This window comes from Rattus norvegicus, chromosome 2 (genome assembly GCF_021556685.1).
Source record: "Rattus norvegicus strain SHRSP/BbbUtx chromosome 2, alternate assembly SHRSP_T2T, whole genome shotgun sequence".
Classification (NCBI taxonomy): Eukaryota; Metazoa; Chordata; class Mammalia; order Rodentia; family Muridae; genus Rattus; species Rattus norvegicus.
Window position 1 is genome coordinate 194,014,065 of NC_141535.1, and position 18,121 is coordinate 194,032,185.

Genomic DNA, 18,121 nt, shown 5'->3' on the forward strand with positions numbered 1-18,121 from the left:
CATGGTTTCTTCTCTCTACCCACCCCCTTTCTTTCAAGCTGATCACATTTCCTTGGTGATTTCCATGCTTGGTCAGAAGACTTAGGGGATAGCTTTGCATCCCACAGGATCTTGTCCAGATAAACTATTCTGCACTAATTAGTGGGATCATCTGAAAGGTCCCTTCCTTCCTGTCTGCAGTGAGTTTGCACTGAACAAGTGAGCCTGAGTACTGAGAAGAGAGCCTTTGAACTCCAGCTGGACCCCTGGAGAGGCTGAAGATGAAGATGTCAGTGCCTCTGTCAGAAAAACAACACAAAACCAGTCTGTTTCTAGTGGCTTCCTTTCCCACTTAGACCACGAGAACGTTGTAACTGAATGGGAGAAAGGCGGGAGTCTGGCAGCTGATCTGAGGAAATCTTACACAATTTTGATGAGGCCCCCACCCCACCCCTGGGTGAGTCGAACCAGTTCTCAAGTACCAGATAACTACGGAAAGACAGCTGAGGCATGGGGCAGGGGACTCAGTGGTAAAGCATGTGTGAGTGCACGCAAACATGAACACACACATGCACACATACATTTTTCTGTGTGTTAGCTCCTGAAATTTTAGTTAATATACTTATTATCATATCACCACTCAAACAGATGAGAAGCAGGCATAAAGAGGCAAAATGACCCCTGCAACACCAGCCAGCAAGTGAAAGACAGAGCTGGGGCTGGAACCCAGTTAGTCTGCCTAAGTCCCAAAAAGCCTGAAACGTGCACATTCAAACAAAACCCAAAGAAAGAGCGGGCCTGTGATCCAATGAGACCAGGATAGGTAATAGCTACAAGGACACTCCCACTCCAGGGCATTCTCAGTGTGACAGAAGGCTTTTGATAAGTAGAGTCATTGACCCTCTCTACCCCGTGCTTAAAACGAGACCTCAACCACCACTCATTCGGTTTTGTCCATATTGTCACATGTCCCCTTATAGACAGGTACTTCAGGGCCTAACCTGGAGATGGTTTATGGTGTCTGCCAGGCACCAAAACAGGTTTCTGCACGCTGTTCGTCTGCCTGCAGAAGTTAACTGCAACTGCTGTAACTAGTGCCTCGTGCAGCCTTGTGGGTGGTTCTAGTATCTGAGGCCCTGACCTCTAGAATAACAGTCTGCGAACCCACTGTTCCTCCAACCAGCTTCTCATCTGTAAATATTTCTTCATGCTGGAAATAGTTTCGAGCACTCCTCAGTGCCAAGCTCTCAAACCACCAAGTTGAATTCAATGTTTGCCCAAGCTGCTCAGTATTTGCTAGTGGTGACAGGCACCGGAAGGGACCTTCTCAAGGCTTAGAGTACAGGGATGGCCCCAACCTGCCCCTCCACCCTGGGAGTAGGAGCTGCAAATGAGATCACACTGGGAAATTGATTTGTAAAAAGCATAAGGTGAGAATGGGGTGTGGAGAGAGGAGGAGGGGATGAAGGAGAGGGAGAAGCAAAGAAGAGGGCTCTACAGCCTTGGATCAGAACGTATTGTCTTGAGACCTCTGAGGGCCAAGATGCGATCTCATCCTGGGCTGGGAGCCCAGAGCATGGAGTCCAGCCTCCGAGGACAAAGCCTGGAGCTCTGGCCTCTCCCTCAGGCCAAGCTGCCCTGGACTTCATCCTGGCAGAGGCCTAGAACTTTCGAGCCCTGCACCGCCCCGGAAAGATTTTGAGTTAGAGTCTGAGCCATGACAAAGGCCAGGCCTCTCCTCCATTGTGCAACCAAAGAAGCCGGATTTCCCGTGAATCCCCTTATGTAAGGGCATCCCTGAGCAATGGTGGCCTGGGTAGCGCCCTCTGCCTCCTTTCTCTGTGCTGAAGCGCCACCTGGAGGCCAGTTCTCGTTCAAACCGTTGTGTAGCAGACTCTTAAAATTAGCCTCCACATAGGAAAAAAAGAGATGCCTTGGAACAAAAAAGCACCTTTTGAAAGAACCTCAACGGTTTTTTCGCCTGCTCTTTTGCTATTGCTGATGGGATATTCAAGGGTTGAATGATGAGGCCTCTTAAAAAGACAGGATTTCTCCACGACTTAGAATTACAGTGATCTTGTAACTGCCTTTACATTCTAATATCTGGATCCGAAGAGCACACGTAAGGAGAAAACTGCAGTTCACCTTGCATCTCAGACTCCAACCTCTTCGTCCCCTACTGCAAGTTAGTCAGGTTCCACTAACTTGTGTAGAGTTTTGCTGTGCGGCGGCCCCTTCTCAGGAGAGCCGGGGTTCGGCAGAGCTTTTTGAATCAGCTGCCCGGCCCGGGCATGAACACACACCCTGGACTAATTGTTAACAAGTAGCTGGATGGACATACGAAGATGATTGCTTAAAATGAGCTCCAAGTTATTTTATTCTGAAGAAATTCTAAGCTAAAGGGACCCAGAAAATAGGGAATATCCAATATAAAGAAAAGGGGACGGGCTCCCGAACTGAGAAAGGTTTAGTTTTGCTTTCTTTGTTGTTTTGGTTTTTTGGTAAGGAAGCAAGTAACCAAGCAAACAAAATGAGCAAGCGAGCAAGCGAGAGAGAGAAGAGAGAGAGAGATTTCGTTTTCAGAGTTTTGTTCTTACTCTTTTGGTAGGTCAGCAGTTTAGCTACAAGGACAAAAGACCCTGATATCTCAAGCAATCCTTGTCAGAAAGAGGAAAATGCTGGCAGTATCAGAAATAGCCCATCTCAAATCCTATTACAACGTCATGGTAACAAAAACAGTGTGGTACTTGCTCAAAAATGGGTCTGTCAATCAAGGGGATCAAAGAGAGGTCACCCTACGACGGAAAGAGACCCTCTAAACACTGGTGCTGAGAAAATGGTTTCCACAAGGAAAGGAAAGATTAAGACCCCTATCTCTAACCCTGCGAAAAATCAACTCAAAGTGAATCTTAGAGCCAGGCCTGAAACTTTGAAAGTGCTGGGGGAAAACACTTCCAAGACACAGGCATGGAGGAAACTCTCTGAACAGTGCTGCACTGCACAGCAAATCGGGCCAACAACTGACAACTGGAACTACAGGAAATTAAGATGCTCCTGTTCCGCAAAGAAAACAAGTGCCAGTGCCTAGAGAACGGACAGGAAGTCTTCACCTGCTACACATCTTTATATATATACAGAACTGGACAAGTTAGACACCAGGGAAACAAGTCGTCCAGCAGAAAATAAGCTAATGGACCGGGCAGACAATTCTCAGAGAAGGCATACAGATAGGCAGTGAGCATTTGAGTAAGTTCGGCATCCTTACTGGGGGAAATGCAAGCCAGAATGGCTCTCACCATAAAGACAAAGGACAATCCTGGCACAAGTGTGGAGAAATCAGCAGTGTACACGTGCATGTTCCGTGTACACTGCTGGTAAGCCTGCCACTGTGGAAGTGAGGATGGAGAGATGCTTCACCAGTTAAGACGCTCGCTGCTCTTGCAGAAGAAGCCACATGGTGGCTCGTAACCATCTAACTCCAATTTTAGGGGATCCCGCATCCTCTTCTGACCTTCATAGACACCAGGCATGTGCATATGGTGTATGCATTCAGACAGCTACTACCCATCAATATAAAAATATTTTTATTGTCAGAAGAAAACTGAAACTAGAACTACACTTGACCCAATTAACTAATCTTGAGTACATACTAGAAGGATTCTAAGTCAACAACACACCACAAAGATAACTTCCCATCCACATTTACTGATGTACTATTCATAAAAGCCGAGAAATAGAACTGAACTAGATGTGTATCAATAGATTAATAGATAAATAGAATGTAGTTGCCAACAGTCTTACCCAGCTGTGTCTCCTTTGTGTTAAACAACTACAGTGAAAAACTAAAGTGGCCCCTGGTGTAATGGTGGCATGGCCAATGTCCAGTAACTGACAACTTACAGGTTTGGATTTGTTCCAGTGAAAGGAATTTAGACCTAGTCAAAAGCCCATAGCTGAAGAGGCCACAAGGCACTAGGAGGGGAGCCACCTTTGTTTTGCTAAATGCACGTGTTATTCTGTTGATTTCTAAAGAATTTATGGCTTCTTGTTACATTTTACTATTTGTGGTGGAAGAAGGTGTATGTGTGTATTAAAGTCAGAGAACAACTTGTGTGACTAAGTTCTCTTCATACCATGTGGACCCTGGGGATTGAACTCAAGTCATCAAGCTTGGCAGCAAGCTCCTTTACCTGCTAAGCCATCCCGCTGGCCCAATATTCAGTGTCGCAGTCAGCATTGTTCAGAGAAGCCTCTTTTTGCTGTGGACAGTGGTTACTGCAGAGCTGCATAACTAATGGAAGTGCTGAGGACAGCTGACCGCGGAGTGCTCAGCTCTGCGTGAGAGGTATGTATCCTCCTCCAGGACTCAGGGAACACCATGGAAGAAGAGGTGAAACGAATGCAGGAGCTGGAGGGTGGGGAGGAGCGCTATGGGGAGCTTTCTTCCAGATGTAACCCAGTCACTCATGAAGTCACTGCAGCCTCACACCTGGACAACACAGGACACTGTCAACATTCTGTCCCAGGTGGAGAAGGGACTACTGGTAGACAACAGTTGCTTCAGTGGTGTTGACACTAGTAAGTTGCCCATGTCCCAGTAAACAACCCCATCATGCTTACATAGTGGGACACCCCCTACACACACACACACACACACACACACACACACACACACACACACACATCACATCACAGAAATAAAAGGTGGTTTAGTTGAGAAGGGGTCCAGCAGGAGGACAAGAGGAGGTAATGGAGAACTAAAGGTAATCAAAGTTCATTATATATGTACAAATTGTCAAAAATGAGTTTTAAAAATACATATGCAAAATAGAATCTTATGCAGGGACAAAGGAAAATGAAATCATAAATGACATTTACAAGAAAACGGAGGGAACTGGAACTAGAATGCTAAGCAAAGTAAACCAGTTTCAGAAATATGAATACCTAGTGTTTTCTCTGTGTGCAACCTCATGGTAAACTACATATGCATATGTCTACATATGTTTGTAGGTTACAGAACAGAAAGAGGATCATGAGAAGGGGAAATAATCCCAAGGGCACTAGGAACCAGAGAGTATCATGGGATACATACAACAGAGCCCTTGGGAACCAGAGAGTATCATGGGATACATACAACAGAGCCCTTGGGAACCAGAGAGGATCATGGGATACATACAACAAGAAATCAGAGGGAGACTGACTGGGGTAGAAAGGGCAGGAGAGAGATTCCAGAGGACAACTGAAGACTAATGTAATGGCACCCACCTTCGGGGCTCCGTGCTCAAACTTTGTATTTGACCTACACTTTTCAATTATAAAGCGTTATACTTGCTTGCTTGCTGTTGATCAGCCAATAGGACTCTCAAGCACAATTAGAGAATAAGACATGGAACAGGCAAGCTCTGGTTGTCAGAGCAGCAGTGTGCAGTGCCCACATCTTCACAGGCAGCCGCTGTTGTCACTCCTCAGACCAACAGTTCCAACAGGATGGCCTTCGAAGGTTTTGGGGAAGCAAGAATCATGTTTGAACTTACTAAAGATATAACTGTCCCCCTACTGGCTGGCTGAAGAACACAAAAAAGTGGCATCATTTATCCATCCCCTCCCCACAAATTAGACTTCTGAAAGCTGCGCTCGGGTACAACAGCACATGATTGTAAGCCTGAGGTGGGAAAACTGTGAGTCCAAGGCAGCCCGGACCCCCTAGTGAGATCCTATTAAACAAGCAAATAAAATGCCAACGGATTTGCTTCCCTAGTAGGAATGAGTTCATTGGTGCTCGGGGTGATCTTATAGAATGAGGATTATCATTTCTGTCCTGAAGAAAAGAAAACGGAGGTTAAAAGAAATTGAGTAATTTGCCTAAAATACAAGTAGCCATGATGTGAACTCAAGCATTCTGGCTCCAGAGCACTTGTGGCCTTCCAAGATGCCACTTCCCCTCTTGGCATGAAGCCAGGATGCTAAGTACTGAAGATAATATTCTGAGAAGCAATTCAGTTTGCCACGGAGCACTACAGGGGTTCGCATGTGATCATGGAGACTGGATGACATGGGGGAATGTCTGGACTAAAGAGAGTCTTCAATCAGAAATAATGCCCACTGATGGTCTCAGCACACATTACATTCTGTAGAGGGCTCAAAAAGTTTCAGCCCTTTACTTCCCATAACCTCATTTAAGCAGCTGATAGATCTCTGTCCTCTCTAAAATTCTGAATGTGCATTGGTAATTATTGTTCTTTAAAAGAGCCTTTCCAGAGAGTTGTGAATTACTGGAAAACAACTGGGGGGAGGAGGGAGGACGGGACAACACCCCATTGGAGACCATGTTGGGAATGGTTCGGTGAGCTTGAGATCTACAGGACTCCAGAGTTGAAAGGGCTCCCAAGTCAGGATGCGTGCATGCTTCTTCAGCGTCAAGGGTACCGCCCAGACTCTCCAGTCAGTAGCTTACCAAGATCGCAGAACATGGGTGTGTGCAAAACCAGTCAGAATCCCAGTCCCACTGACTCCTGGGTCAATGCACTCTTCATTTCTTCAAAGTCTCTTGTTTCCAAGCAAAATCCAACAAGGAACACTAATCTCCAGGGCTAGCCCTAGAAAACCAACCTTCCCCATTCTCCATCCAGAGCTGGTCCAGACGGGAGGAAAGAGAAGGTGACGTTCCGCTTTGAAAGCCTGTAATGTACGGATGGCTGTGCTGAATGCTGCACTCATTTATTAACTGCATTAGCTGATGTAGCCCGCTCTAGTGAAAGTAAGACATGCGTATTTGTGTTCTGCAAATCAGGAACACAGGTACACAAAACTAAGGGTGCTGGCTTAAGCCTCTGCAACTGCTAAGTAAGACTGGGGCCTGATGCTACTTTTAGAAGTCGTGTGGCAAATTCGGGGCCCAGCTGACCGGGCAGGACTTCTGTGTACTTACTGGTTGTCTCATAGCAAGTGGGTGTTATCTTGGGACTCCCATCAAGGATGGCAAATTGGAGCCTTTGGAATCAAACCTTTACCCAAATGCCCTTCCCGAGGATCAAGGAAAGGGTAGGGAAAGCGTAAAGACAGACACATTGTGGGTTGTAGAGAAAGAAAGAAAGCAAGCCTGTACTCTTAACCAGAGCTTTCGCAAAACCATACGTTACCTTCAGGAGCTCCAAAAAAAGAAAAAATCTAGGCGGATCTTAAATTTTTCTACCACTCGTGTTAGTCATTTCGCTAGCAATCTTGCATCATGTACAACTCAGACAGGAGAGGTCTTTAAAGAAAGTGGTTGTTTTTCTTTCCTGGACCAAGGGAAGCAATAAGCAGAGCCAGCTGAGAGGCCTCCCTAAATTAAGGCTGGCCAAAGATAGAAAGCTGGAGACATTCCCAGCTGGAGGTGCGGGGTCTTTGCGAACTTCTCCTGACCTCTGGGTACTGACGTCTGCTGTGCTCCTGGCAATGTCAGGGAAGTGTACACTTGGCAGATGAGGCAGGTGACTCAGGGCTAAGAGAGGTGTGAGAGAAGGCTGGTGCTGGTGGCCCACGAGGCAGCAGGCCTGCCAACATGATTCATGTCTTTCCCTCCAGACCGGCAATCTATTATGATTTTGTGTTTCTCCGAAAGTCAAATTTTCTCAACATCACATGCTTGAATTTTCACCTTAAAAGTCCCATTTTAGTAAGAGCAGCTTGTGTTGTCCCTGAGCCAGCCCCCACCCCTCCCGTGACAAGTATAAAAGACAAGGACACCCAGGCAGCAGCAATTCACTGTTGGAGGAGAAGTGTAATTCTTCCCTGCCCTTGTTGTTTCTGGCCTGGCACACATACTCCTATGCTCATCTCTCTCGCTTGCTCCAAAGGATAAATAATTCAAGCTACTGTATCGACTGCCAATACCAGCCACATGTCCATTGCTTTCAAGACTGAGGGAGTTCACACTGGCTTTGATGGAGCATTTAGAAAAGAAATAAACTGAAGCTACTCTGATCTTAGAGCAGTCTGCTCTTACATAGGACCTGAAGGTCAGTTCCCAGCACTTGTATCAGATGGCTTATAACTGCCTGTCACTCACTTCAGCTCCAGGGGGAGATCTCTGACCTTTGACTCACATGTGCATGTGCAGACACACATATACACATAACTAAAAATAATAAAGATAGACCTTTAAACAACAGCCCAACCTTGCACATATACCTCAAGAGCTGGCCTGCTGTCAGTCTGTTTTGGGATTCTATTGCATCTGGTTTCTCCTTGGAAAAGAATATAATAGCTTAAAAGTACTCATAAGCTGGGCATGTGGGGCACACCTATAATCTCAGAACTCAGGGAGGCAGCGTCAAGCACATCTGAGTTCTAGCAGCCTGATCTACATAGCAAATTCCAGGCCAACCAGAGCTACATGGTGAGACCTTGTCTAAATGAACACTTATTCTTGAATGCTCCAATACCCATTCTTCGGTCCCAGACTCACTCGTTTCTGTGGTAGAGTTGTTTTGCTGCTTGCTGGCTTCAGTTTCCTACACTTGTGATCCCTGGGGTGCGTCAGAACAGCAGCACACAAGCCAGAGTGCTCATCTGCTTAGTTTCTTTTCTCCTCAGAAAATCTAAACATGTTGAGCCTCCATGATGCATTTCAGCCTACAATGAACTGGAGGGGGCAGGAGACACAGCTCAGCAAAGTGTGAGGAACTAAGTTTGATTCCCTAGAACCTACTGAAACCAATGATGCCTCTGTCATCCCAGCATTCCTACAGGGAGATGGGAAGCAGGGGAATTCCCAGGAGCTCAGCCTGTACAGTGGAAAAGCAAGATACTCCATGTCAACAAGGTAGAAGGTGGAGACTGACAAGGCTGTCCTGACTGCCACATACACACCATAGCACATATAACCATATCTACATTCTCTCCTCACTACACACACACACACACACACAGAGAGAGAGAGAGAGAGAGAGAGAGAGAGAGAGAGAGAGAGAGAGAGAGAGAGAGAGATTAGAAATAACCAAAAATTAACAGCTGGTCATGGTGGTACATGACTTTAATCTCAGCATTCCAGAGGCAGAAGCAGATGGACCAGCCTGGTCTACATAGTGAATTCCAGGACAGCCAGAGCTACATAATAGAGACCCTGTTTGAAGACAAAACAAAACTGAACATAGTGGCATCTGCCTACTCAGGAGGTGGAGCAGGAAGATCACACTGTGCTACACAGTGAGTTTGAAGCTGGCCTAGACTACATGAGACCCCATGTTTTAAAAAAAAGAAAAGATAGGGGAGAGGAATGAAGGAAGAAACAAACAAAATTTCTGGTTAGAATTCAGTATCTTTCAATAGAAAGGGGCATTGGAGCACATCACCTTAGGCAAATCACATAATCTGGAATGAACTGCTTACTTACGAAAAAGGAATCTGCCCAGCCTGGCTGAGTTGTTGGGATGTAGGAAGACTGTGTCTGTTAGGGCTGCAGACTGGGTAGGGAATGTTTCTGAGTGGGCTGAAGAGATGGCTCAGAAGCTAAGAGCAAGTAGTCCTCTTCCAGAGGCTCCAAGTTCAGCTCCCTGCACCCACACCAGGTGGCCCCGGGTCCAAGAAACCCAATGCCCTACTCTGGCCTATTTGGGCACTGATATGCATACACATAAATAAAAGGCAACCTTTAAAAGAACTTGTCTTTTATAGTTATAGAATTGAGGAGTGGGAAGGCCTGGTTCTTCTAAGGGTTCTGGTCTACACAGAGCCTTCTTAGCTAGTTCATTTCTGGCCTTCTGTCTGGCTCCTGTGTCTGACCTGTTCTTCTTTCTTAGCACCCCAGTCAAGTTAGGTCCTGCTCTTTAAAGACGTCATTTTACCTTAATCATATCTTTGAAGGGCTACCTTGAAATAGGACTATAATCTGAGGTCCTGGGGAATATGACATCAACATTTCTACTTGTTACTAAAGACTAAAAGAAAAAGCAAAGGCTTTCCTTCCAAAGGCTCACATTTTCCCTTAACATAGTAACTTGCACTTTGAGACCCTCTGCAACTCCTGGTTCTACTCCTCGCTCGTTATGCGGATTTGTTTTGCCTGTTTCTTTAAGACAAGGTCTGTGGAGCCCAGGCTGGCTTCAAACTCAACAGAACTGTGGCATGTACCTTCCAAGTGCTTTGTTTGCTGGTATGGTGCACAAACTCCATCATCTATAAAGTACAGAGAATACCTCTCTCCAGTGGGTAGCTGTATGGTAAAACACTGTGTGCCTAACACTATCTGGAAGGAGTACAATGTATTTGCTATTGATTTTAACACTTCCTCCCACCAGTAATTGTTGAGTAATTCTTCATGTTTGCCTTGACAAATAAGACTGCAATCTGAGAACTAAATGGATGCTGAAAAAACATCTGAAATTTCCTGTTTTAAAGATCTGTTCATTTAGGCTGGAGAGGTGGCTCAGCAGTTAAGAATACTTGCTCTTCCAGAGAATGCTAGTTGAAAACACACGCTCGGACACACACACACACACACACACACACACACACACACACAACACACACACACACATATTTATGTGCACCACACACGTGTATGGTACCTACAGATACCAGACCCCCTGGAACTGGAGTTATGAGCTATCTTGAGCTGCCTAATGTAGGTACTGGGAATCAAACCCAGGTCCTCTACAAGAACACCAAGTGCTCTTAACCTCTTCGTCACCTCTCCAGCTCCAAATCTGGGCTGTCAAGAAACACCAGCTGAACAATGCAGCAGAGGTGGCAAGTTCAACAGCTCCAACAGCCTTGTTTCAGCACTACCACAAGCCACATGACACCCATGTTGGCAATCTCCTTCCTTTGAAGACCTATGTATTTCTTTTCCCTTAAGCCACCTTGTGATAAAATTTCCCTGGTAACAAACTATAGACGTCCCATCTCAGAGAGCATTGGCTAGAAACACAGCAGGTGTGGGAAGCAAAGCTGCACCCAGCGGATAAGGAGCCAGCACACAGGGAGGGTGCTGAGCAGCAAGGTCTGTCCTTTCAGTTGCTGCTTCTTGCCAGGGGTGGTTTTCAAGTTCCCAATATTCCATATTACGGGGCTAAAAGGAACCCTGAGCTATGAGTACTACCAAGCCCCCAGTGACCCCGGTGGCACTGACAGTCAGAGAGGCAGGAATCCAGAAGGTCATAGACTATTCCAGGTCATACACTGTACTTGTTACTTGTCCATAAAAAATATTACACACGCACATGCACACGGGGGTAGGGGGGGGAGACTGAGCAAAAGTCAGAAATGTCCATAAACTGGCAAGAGTACCTACCTTACACTTGCCCTGTCTTTTTGTGTGTGTGCACCTTCATGTGTGTGTACACCTTCTTATGTGCAGAGGCCAGAAGATAACCATGGATGCCGTTCCCTGTCCCCTGAGAGTGGTCCTTTTAACTCCTTTAACAGGGTCTCTCACTAACCTGGACCTTCCAAATGTGCTGGCCTGACTGGGCTCCACCTGCCTCCACCCCACCTCCACAGAGCGAGCCTGTAAAGCACACCACCAAGCAGGGCTGAGACTCAAACCCACTTTTGTGTGTTTCTGTTTTGTTTGCTGAGATAGGGTGTCAAGTACTGGGATTCCCGACATGTACCAGCGAACCCAGCCTGTACTTTATCTTTTTCTTTTCTTTTTTTCAACGTTTGCTCACAGTCCATAGCAAGTAAGCGTGCTGAATGGACCGTTCAGTACAAGGTTCCACATTCTGAAGTACCTTTTAGTGTAACAGGTATTTTTATAACAGCAGGATGTTGCTAGAAGGCCCTACCATATTCTACTCCAAAAAGAAAAAGCAATGAAACCATGGTGGTGGATGTGGCTTTGCAGTCTATCTTACAGGAGAACAAAAATGATAAGTTATTTTTCCATCAGACCTTAGTAAAAAATCGTGAATCTTCTAGTTCACACTTTCACCCTGGGCATGACTAGTGGCTTCACCAGAGTGCTTCCCTAGATTGCAGCCAAGTCATGGAACTCAGAACTAGAAGGCATCCTCACAGACAACCCCTGTATGAGTCAGAGCCTGGACTCAAATCCTAGCTTCGCTGCTTAATAGTTTCTTGCCACTAGGTACACGGCTTCAGTGAAGCAGTTTCTCCCACTACATAATGCAGATTAAAGCTGTCTGCCTGAGCTATACCCCAGACTGCTGGGAGATTCAGGTGAGTACTTCCCAGAGTGTGGCAGATGTACACAATGACATCAATGTGACAAGCCCAGTCTTCAAAGAGCTGACACCCCAAAAGAGACCAAACCCCTGAGGTGGTAGAGCAGCAAATATACAGACTATTGACATTCCTCAAATAACATGTTAATCAAACCAATCTAGGAAATACCGCTCTCCAATTCCCCCCTTGCAAAGAACACTTTCATGACTCTTGAGTCCATTTGTCTCCCAGTACCTAGCACCACAGGGGACCTCAGGAAGGACAAGCAGGAGAGCATACAGTGCCCCCACCCCCACCCCCAGCACAGCTCCACTCCAGGAGACTGCCAGCATGAGGCTCAGAAATTAGGACTTGGTGAAAGCTAGAGAGAAGCAGGTACCTCATCTTAACTACCTTAAAAGGGCCCAAAATACACCATTCATTCCTATATTTCAGGTAAGAGAAGACCAGAGAGTCACAATGTCTTAGCTTTATTGACATTACAGTAGACAGGACAAACACATGCTCCATAAAATATACATTCTTACGTGAGAAAATAGAAAGGATACCAGGAAGCAGCCACACTGAGCAACTTGACTTGTATTTCTCTTTAGAGACACTTACCCCAGGGCTGCTCAGCCTGACACCCTCTAATGGGCAAGAGAAGAGGGGGCAGCAGGGAGTGTAAGTCACTCGGGTGAAGAGGCCATCTCTAGTCACCACGTGATATACTTCAAGGGCACTTGGCCACCTGAAGATCAGCTCCTCTCTGAAAACAGTTACAGTTGCTACAAGATCACTTCACATCCAACAGGCACAGACAGGTCAAGCTGCTCTTCACCCTGCTTATCAGGACTTCCAGGAAACAATGGGCAGCCTGGAGGGAGAGGACTAAACCTTACCTTATAGCACACCTACCTTGAGAGCACTTGGCTTTAATTCCTAAGACATCATCATACAACAACCTCTCTTCCCCTCCCCCCCCCCACAAACCTCCAAGTGACTCCTGCATCCTCAGATGTTCTGAGTGTATTTCCTAACACGTCCTTACCTCAGAGACTCGGTACTTCTGTCAGTGAACCAGACAGATGCCCAAAAAAGAGTGAGAGAAAAGAAAATCTAGACTAACTTCCATATATTTAACCATGCTCCAAACAAAAAGCTGAAGTAGGTGGGAGCACACTTCCAAACTGGACTGGGAAAGAGACTGAACAGAAAACAGCTCAACTACTCATGGCCCCATTGTTTTTATAACCACCCATTAACCGGCAGCACACAACACTTCAGCTGAGGCTGCAGCTCAGAGGTAGAACACTTGCCTGGTATGCAGGAAGTCTTAGATTTAATCCCTAAGGCTGCCAAAAGTAGTGGGGAAAGGCCCAAAGACGGATATGTTCTCACTTAAAGAAAACAAACATGGAGCCTGAACTGAGGGGAGAACACGCACCAGGCATTCAGGAACCTGTCGGCTCAATCCCAGCACTGGGGGGGGGGGAAGAGTCTCGCTTACCTGTTACTACTCCTGAGCCCATCATGACAAAGGCCATCCTTACACACTTTGATAAAACAAAACTGAACACTGTAAGACCAATCCCACTTCCAGTTGGCTCCATAGGCAAGAATAAAAATTAATCAAGTGAGAAATATCTAGTCTCCACATCTGGGACAAAGATAAGAGAATGAGAGTTCAAGGCCAATGGGTGCTAAAAAAAAAAAAATCAAATCAAGAGTAAAGACTTATAATACAACATATATTTAACATATTTTTTGTCAATGACATTTGTATCAAAAGTACAGGGTTGGTTTTGTTTTGTTTTTGTTCTTTCAGAGAAGATTCTTTTGTTAACTAAGCAGACACTAGTCCTATGGCTAGGAGGTTAGAGATTACTTGGTCGTTTGTGTAACCAAGTTCTCTGGGTAAGAATCTGCTCTTGTTTTAGGAGCAGGGGCAGGCCCTTCTCATCTGTAAGGGGTTCCTACTGAAGGAAGCCAGGAACTGGGAGTACAGGTCAGCATTTCGCCCTCCTCAGGAGAGCAAACTGAGTCCTCAGCAGCCCGGCCGCTGCAGGATAAAGTATTTCTAGAGGACCAGGTCAGGGGCTGCTTTCTACCCTGACCACTCTGGACTCTCTGTGAGAGCACAGAACTCTGAGCACAGGAGAGGGATGGCCAGCTCCACATGAGCTGCTGTTCACCTCCATCCGGAGCCTCCTCTGAGCAGCATTTTCACGAGGAGAGATGACTTTCCAATTCGGACTGAGTTCTGTTTACGGACACTGTTTAGAAGCAGAATGTTTTCCTCCCCTGAGCATGTCTTAGACCGTTAAGTCTTGTATTGGCAAAATAAATACAGCTCAAGTTAGAGCAAGCAGCATCACCCTTGATCTGGCTAACAATTCACAAAGGCAGCTCTTTACTGAAGTGGCACAATCCTCTCTGGTTCCTGGAGGGAGCTGGAGAGCGGCTATCTCTTTCCATCAGTGAAAATCAGACACACAGCTACCGAGGGCAGTGCCAAGGGGGCAGGCCCTTAATTCCTAGTCAGACCAGTCAAACACTGGAGCACAGCCTAAAAGGAGGAAAGCATATAGTCTAAACAGATGAGAAGACTATAGATTTTAAATGTTCAAAGTGGAAATGAAGAAAACATGACAGTTTAAATAAAAAGAGAACGTTTAAAAAGCAAACAGTGCTGCTTTCTGAGGAAGAAAATTTAGGTTTGAAAAAAAGCATGGGAAAAAAATGTCAGAAATTCATCTGAACTTTCTGACAAAAAGCTAAAAACCTGTGAGTTTTGAACTCTAGATATGTACAGTTACTTATAAATAGACATCTTTAAAAGTTGAGCGTCATCAAGCAGTAAGCTGGTATCATACTCAGAGGACAGACTGAAAGCACATGACATTTCATTAGTGTTAACATTCTTTGTTTACATAAAGCTTTTTGCTATCAGAAATTCAAAAGGCCGTTTAGCTTAAACAATACTTGTATAAAGAAAGACCCACACTAAATCTACGGAGTACAGGAACTTCTGTGTGATCTGCTCCCAAGACACACTTCCCTTCCTAATATGCTACATTCATGGAGGAGATTAAAGACAGAGTAAACACAAAAAGAAACAATCTTTGGTTTCCTTGTCAACCAAGTATTTTGCTAAAAGAAGACAGTCCCAGAATAAGTCATCTCTATGCTCACAGGGCTGTGACAATACTGCTGGGCTCTGGAAGAGCAAGACGTTTATGCTAGAACAAGATTGTCACCTGGCACTTACAAAGGGATGGCAAGTACGAGATGCACAGAACTTCAGGCATGGAGCAAGCAGTTAATTATACAAGACTGAGTCTATGAGCACAGTCACTAAGTGCCCTGCCTCTATACATACACCTGGTAACACACAGTTTTAGAACTTTACACAGAGTTTGCAGACCTCACTACACTAAGTTATGTAAAATCTGTGATCTTGAGAAGCTGCTGCCCCTACAGTAACCAGACAGACATTATATATAATTTGGGCATATCAAAAATATTTACACTGTATCCAACACACAAGAACAATGAGTAGAAAAATTATTTATAAATGCATGTATATTTACAATGATATCCCCAGTTATAGACAAAACAAACCCTCAACACACAAACACACACACAACTCACACAAAACCCACAAGAATACGAAAGTCTTTGATCTGGTACTACCAGTTGGTGAAACTTGGGATTCTAGCTGAAGACCTTGAATGTCAAAGCCTCAGTCGCTCTTCTCTGCTCAACACCACTTGTTATACTTATGAAAGCTCAGAAGATATATATCTCTGCTCCTTGCTTAGAAGGCAAAGTAGAATTACCAAAGTAGAGACGCTTTCTTGGGACCATTCTGAGGACTGGAACAATCCAGTAGGCTAAGCAGCAATGACTCTTCATGACAGGTAGTGAGCCCCTGGGTACATCCCTATGGGGATCAGGAAGGACACCTGCCCATATCGTCTTCTGCCAGGACTGTGTACTTTCAACGTGGTACACACTTCTGTGGTACACTTCTGTCAGCTACTACCTTCTCTTTGCCAGGTGTAAACCCAAACAAACATCAGGGCTACTCTGACATGGTCAGATGTAACTCGAAGCAAAGAGAAATGCAAATGCTGACTTTTCTTCTAAATTCTGAGGTAGCAAATTAACTAGCTTGAGTCTTTGCTCAGACTTCCTCCTGGATGGGCTTCATGTGCCTTCAGTACCATCTTGAATGTTCCGAGTCCTACTAAAATCAAAAGCATGGTCATGTAACCTGTGGCAAGACACAGGTGAAGAACAGTTTGGATCCCTCTCTGCCAGCTGTGGTGACTCAAGGACAGGCTGCTGAGGGAAGGGAAGTAGGCCCAGATCTCTGTTCATGTTCCACAGAGGCCGCTGGAATATTTCTGAGAATGAGAATAAGACAAGAAATATCATCAGTGATAGTTGGAATTTCAAGATTAATTGCCTAGAGCCTGATATACTTTTTCCCCAGATGCGTGTGGGTGTTGTGCCTCTATGTATGTCTATGTATTTATTGCATGTGTGTCTGGTGGCTGAAGAGGCCAGTAAAGGGCATTGGATCTCCTGGAACTGGAGTTACAGATGGTTGTGAGCTGCCATGTGGCTGGTGGGAATCAAACCCAGTTTCTCTGTAAAAGCACAAATGCCCTTTACCCCTCAGCCATCTCTCCAGCCCCTGGAATCCTTTTAATCCAATCCTCAAAAGAAATTCAGATGCCAACATCCTTGATAAAGACACGTAGATCGGGGCTGGGGATTTAGCTCAGTGGTAGAGCGCTTACCTAGGAAGCGCAAGGCCCTGGGTTCGGTCCCCAGCTCCGAAAAAAAAAAAAAAAAAAAAAAAAACCAAAAAAAAAAAAAAAAAAAAGACACGTAGATCACAATGCCAACATTAAAAACAACAACAAAATAAAAACGGAAAGCATAAACCACCAGACCTTTATGGTCAACAAGCCTAACAAGCTAATTTCCAAAGTCATGCTGTTCTTTTTCACCTGTCATTTTAACACCCTTTCTCTGCAAAGAACTGTGCTGGCTATTTTTTATGTCAACTTGACACAGGCTGAAGTTATCAGAAGGGATCTCAATTAAGAAAATGTGTTGATGAGATTAGGCTGTAACTGCCTCACCAGCTGCAGCACCGGGGAGAACAGACTCAAAGCACAGAAAGGCTGGCCACCTCCAGCACCTTCCCTCACCACCTGCAGCAGTTGGCCCTGGCGTCATGAAAACTGGTACTCCACCTTGCCTGAACAGCACAATAGAACTGGCCCTGGTGGTCCCCTCACCCCTTGTCAACTGCAGTAGTCGGAAAAGTTGGTCCCAAGCACATGAGAGTAGAAAAGCTAGCCCTGTCTCCTCACTGGCCATAGCACTCAGAAGAGTGGGCCCTGTACCTTGCCTGGGCAACACAGTGGAGCTGGCCCTGATGGCAAAGGCACCGGTGAGCCAGCCCCAAGTGTGCAAGAGTGGGCGAGCTGACCGGGTCCCTCACAGCTGCAGCAGTTTGGAAGTGTGGGCCCCATGCTTTGCCTGGGCAGCACAGTGGAGCTGGCTCTGGAGGTGTGAGTGTGGGTGAGCTGGCCCCGAGGCCATGAGAACAGGAGAGCAGACCCTGCCTGAGCTGGCAGGGTCACCAACTCAGCAACTGCCCAGGCCCAGATCCAGGCCTTTGAGCTGGTCTACCTCAAAATCTACTCCATTTATGAACTGCTGAAGCATATGAAAGGGTCAGTCCTGCAGATCCCTGCAGTCCCTCAAAGCTGTGGGATCTTCATGATATAGGGTAATAACCAGGAAGAGATCCAGTGAGGATCGAATACTGATGGTGTCACCGAAGAGAGAGATCTCAAACCAGACCACTGCTCACTGCCATGAATGTTCACAAGTGAAGATGTGTGGACAGAGAGATACCCTGTGAGATACCCTGTGACATCCTTATTGTAGCTTCCACAACAAGATA

The 18,121-nt window shown here is 45.7% G+C and overlaps 1 protein-coding gene across 2 annotated transcripts in view; it reads right to left on the bottom strand.

Annotated features, from left to right (window-relative positions):
• Positions 1 to 12,604: 12,604 nt before the first annotated feature.
• Lrig2 (leucine-rich repeats and immunoglobulin-like domains 2) overlaps positions 12,605 to 18,121 on the bottom strand; it is a 63,680-nt gene continuing 58,163 nt past the window's right edge. The window contains exon 18 of one of the 2 annotated variants that reach the window (XM_087624592.1): positions 12,605 to 16,541. In XM_087624592.1, coding sequence (XP_087480718.1) covers positions 16,342 to 16,541 — 200 coding nt within the window. In that variant the 3' untranslated portion in view covers positions 12,605 to 16,341. 2 annotated transcript variants of the gene reach the window in all.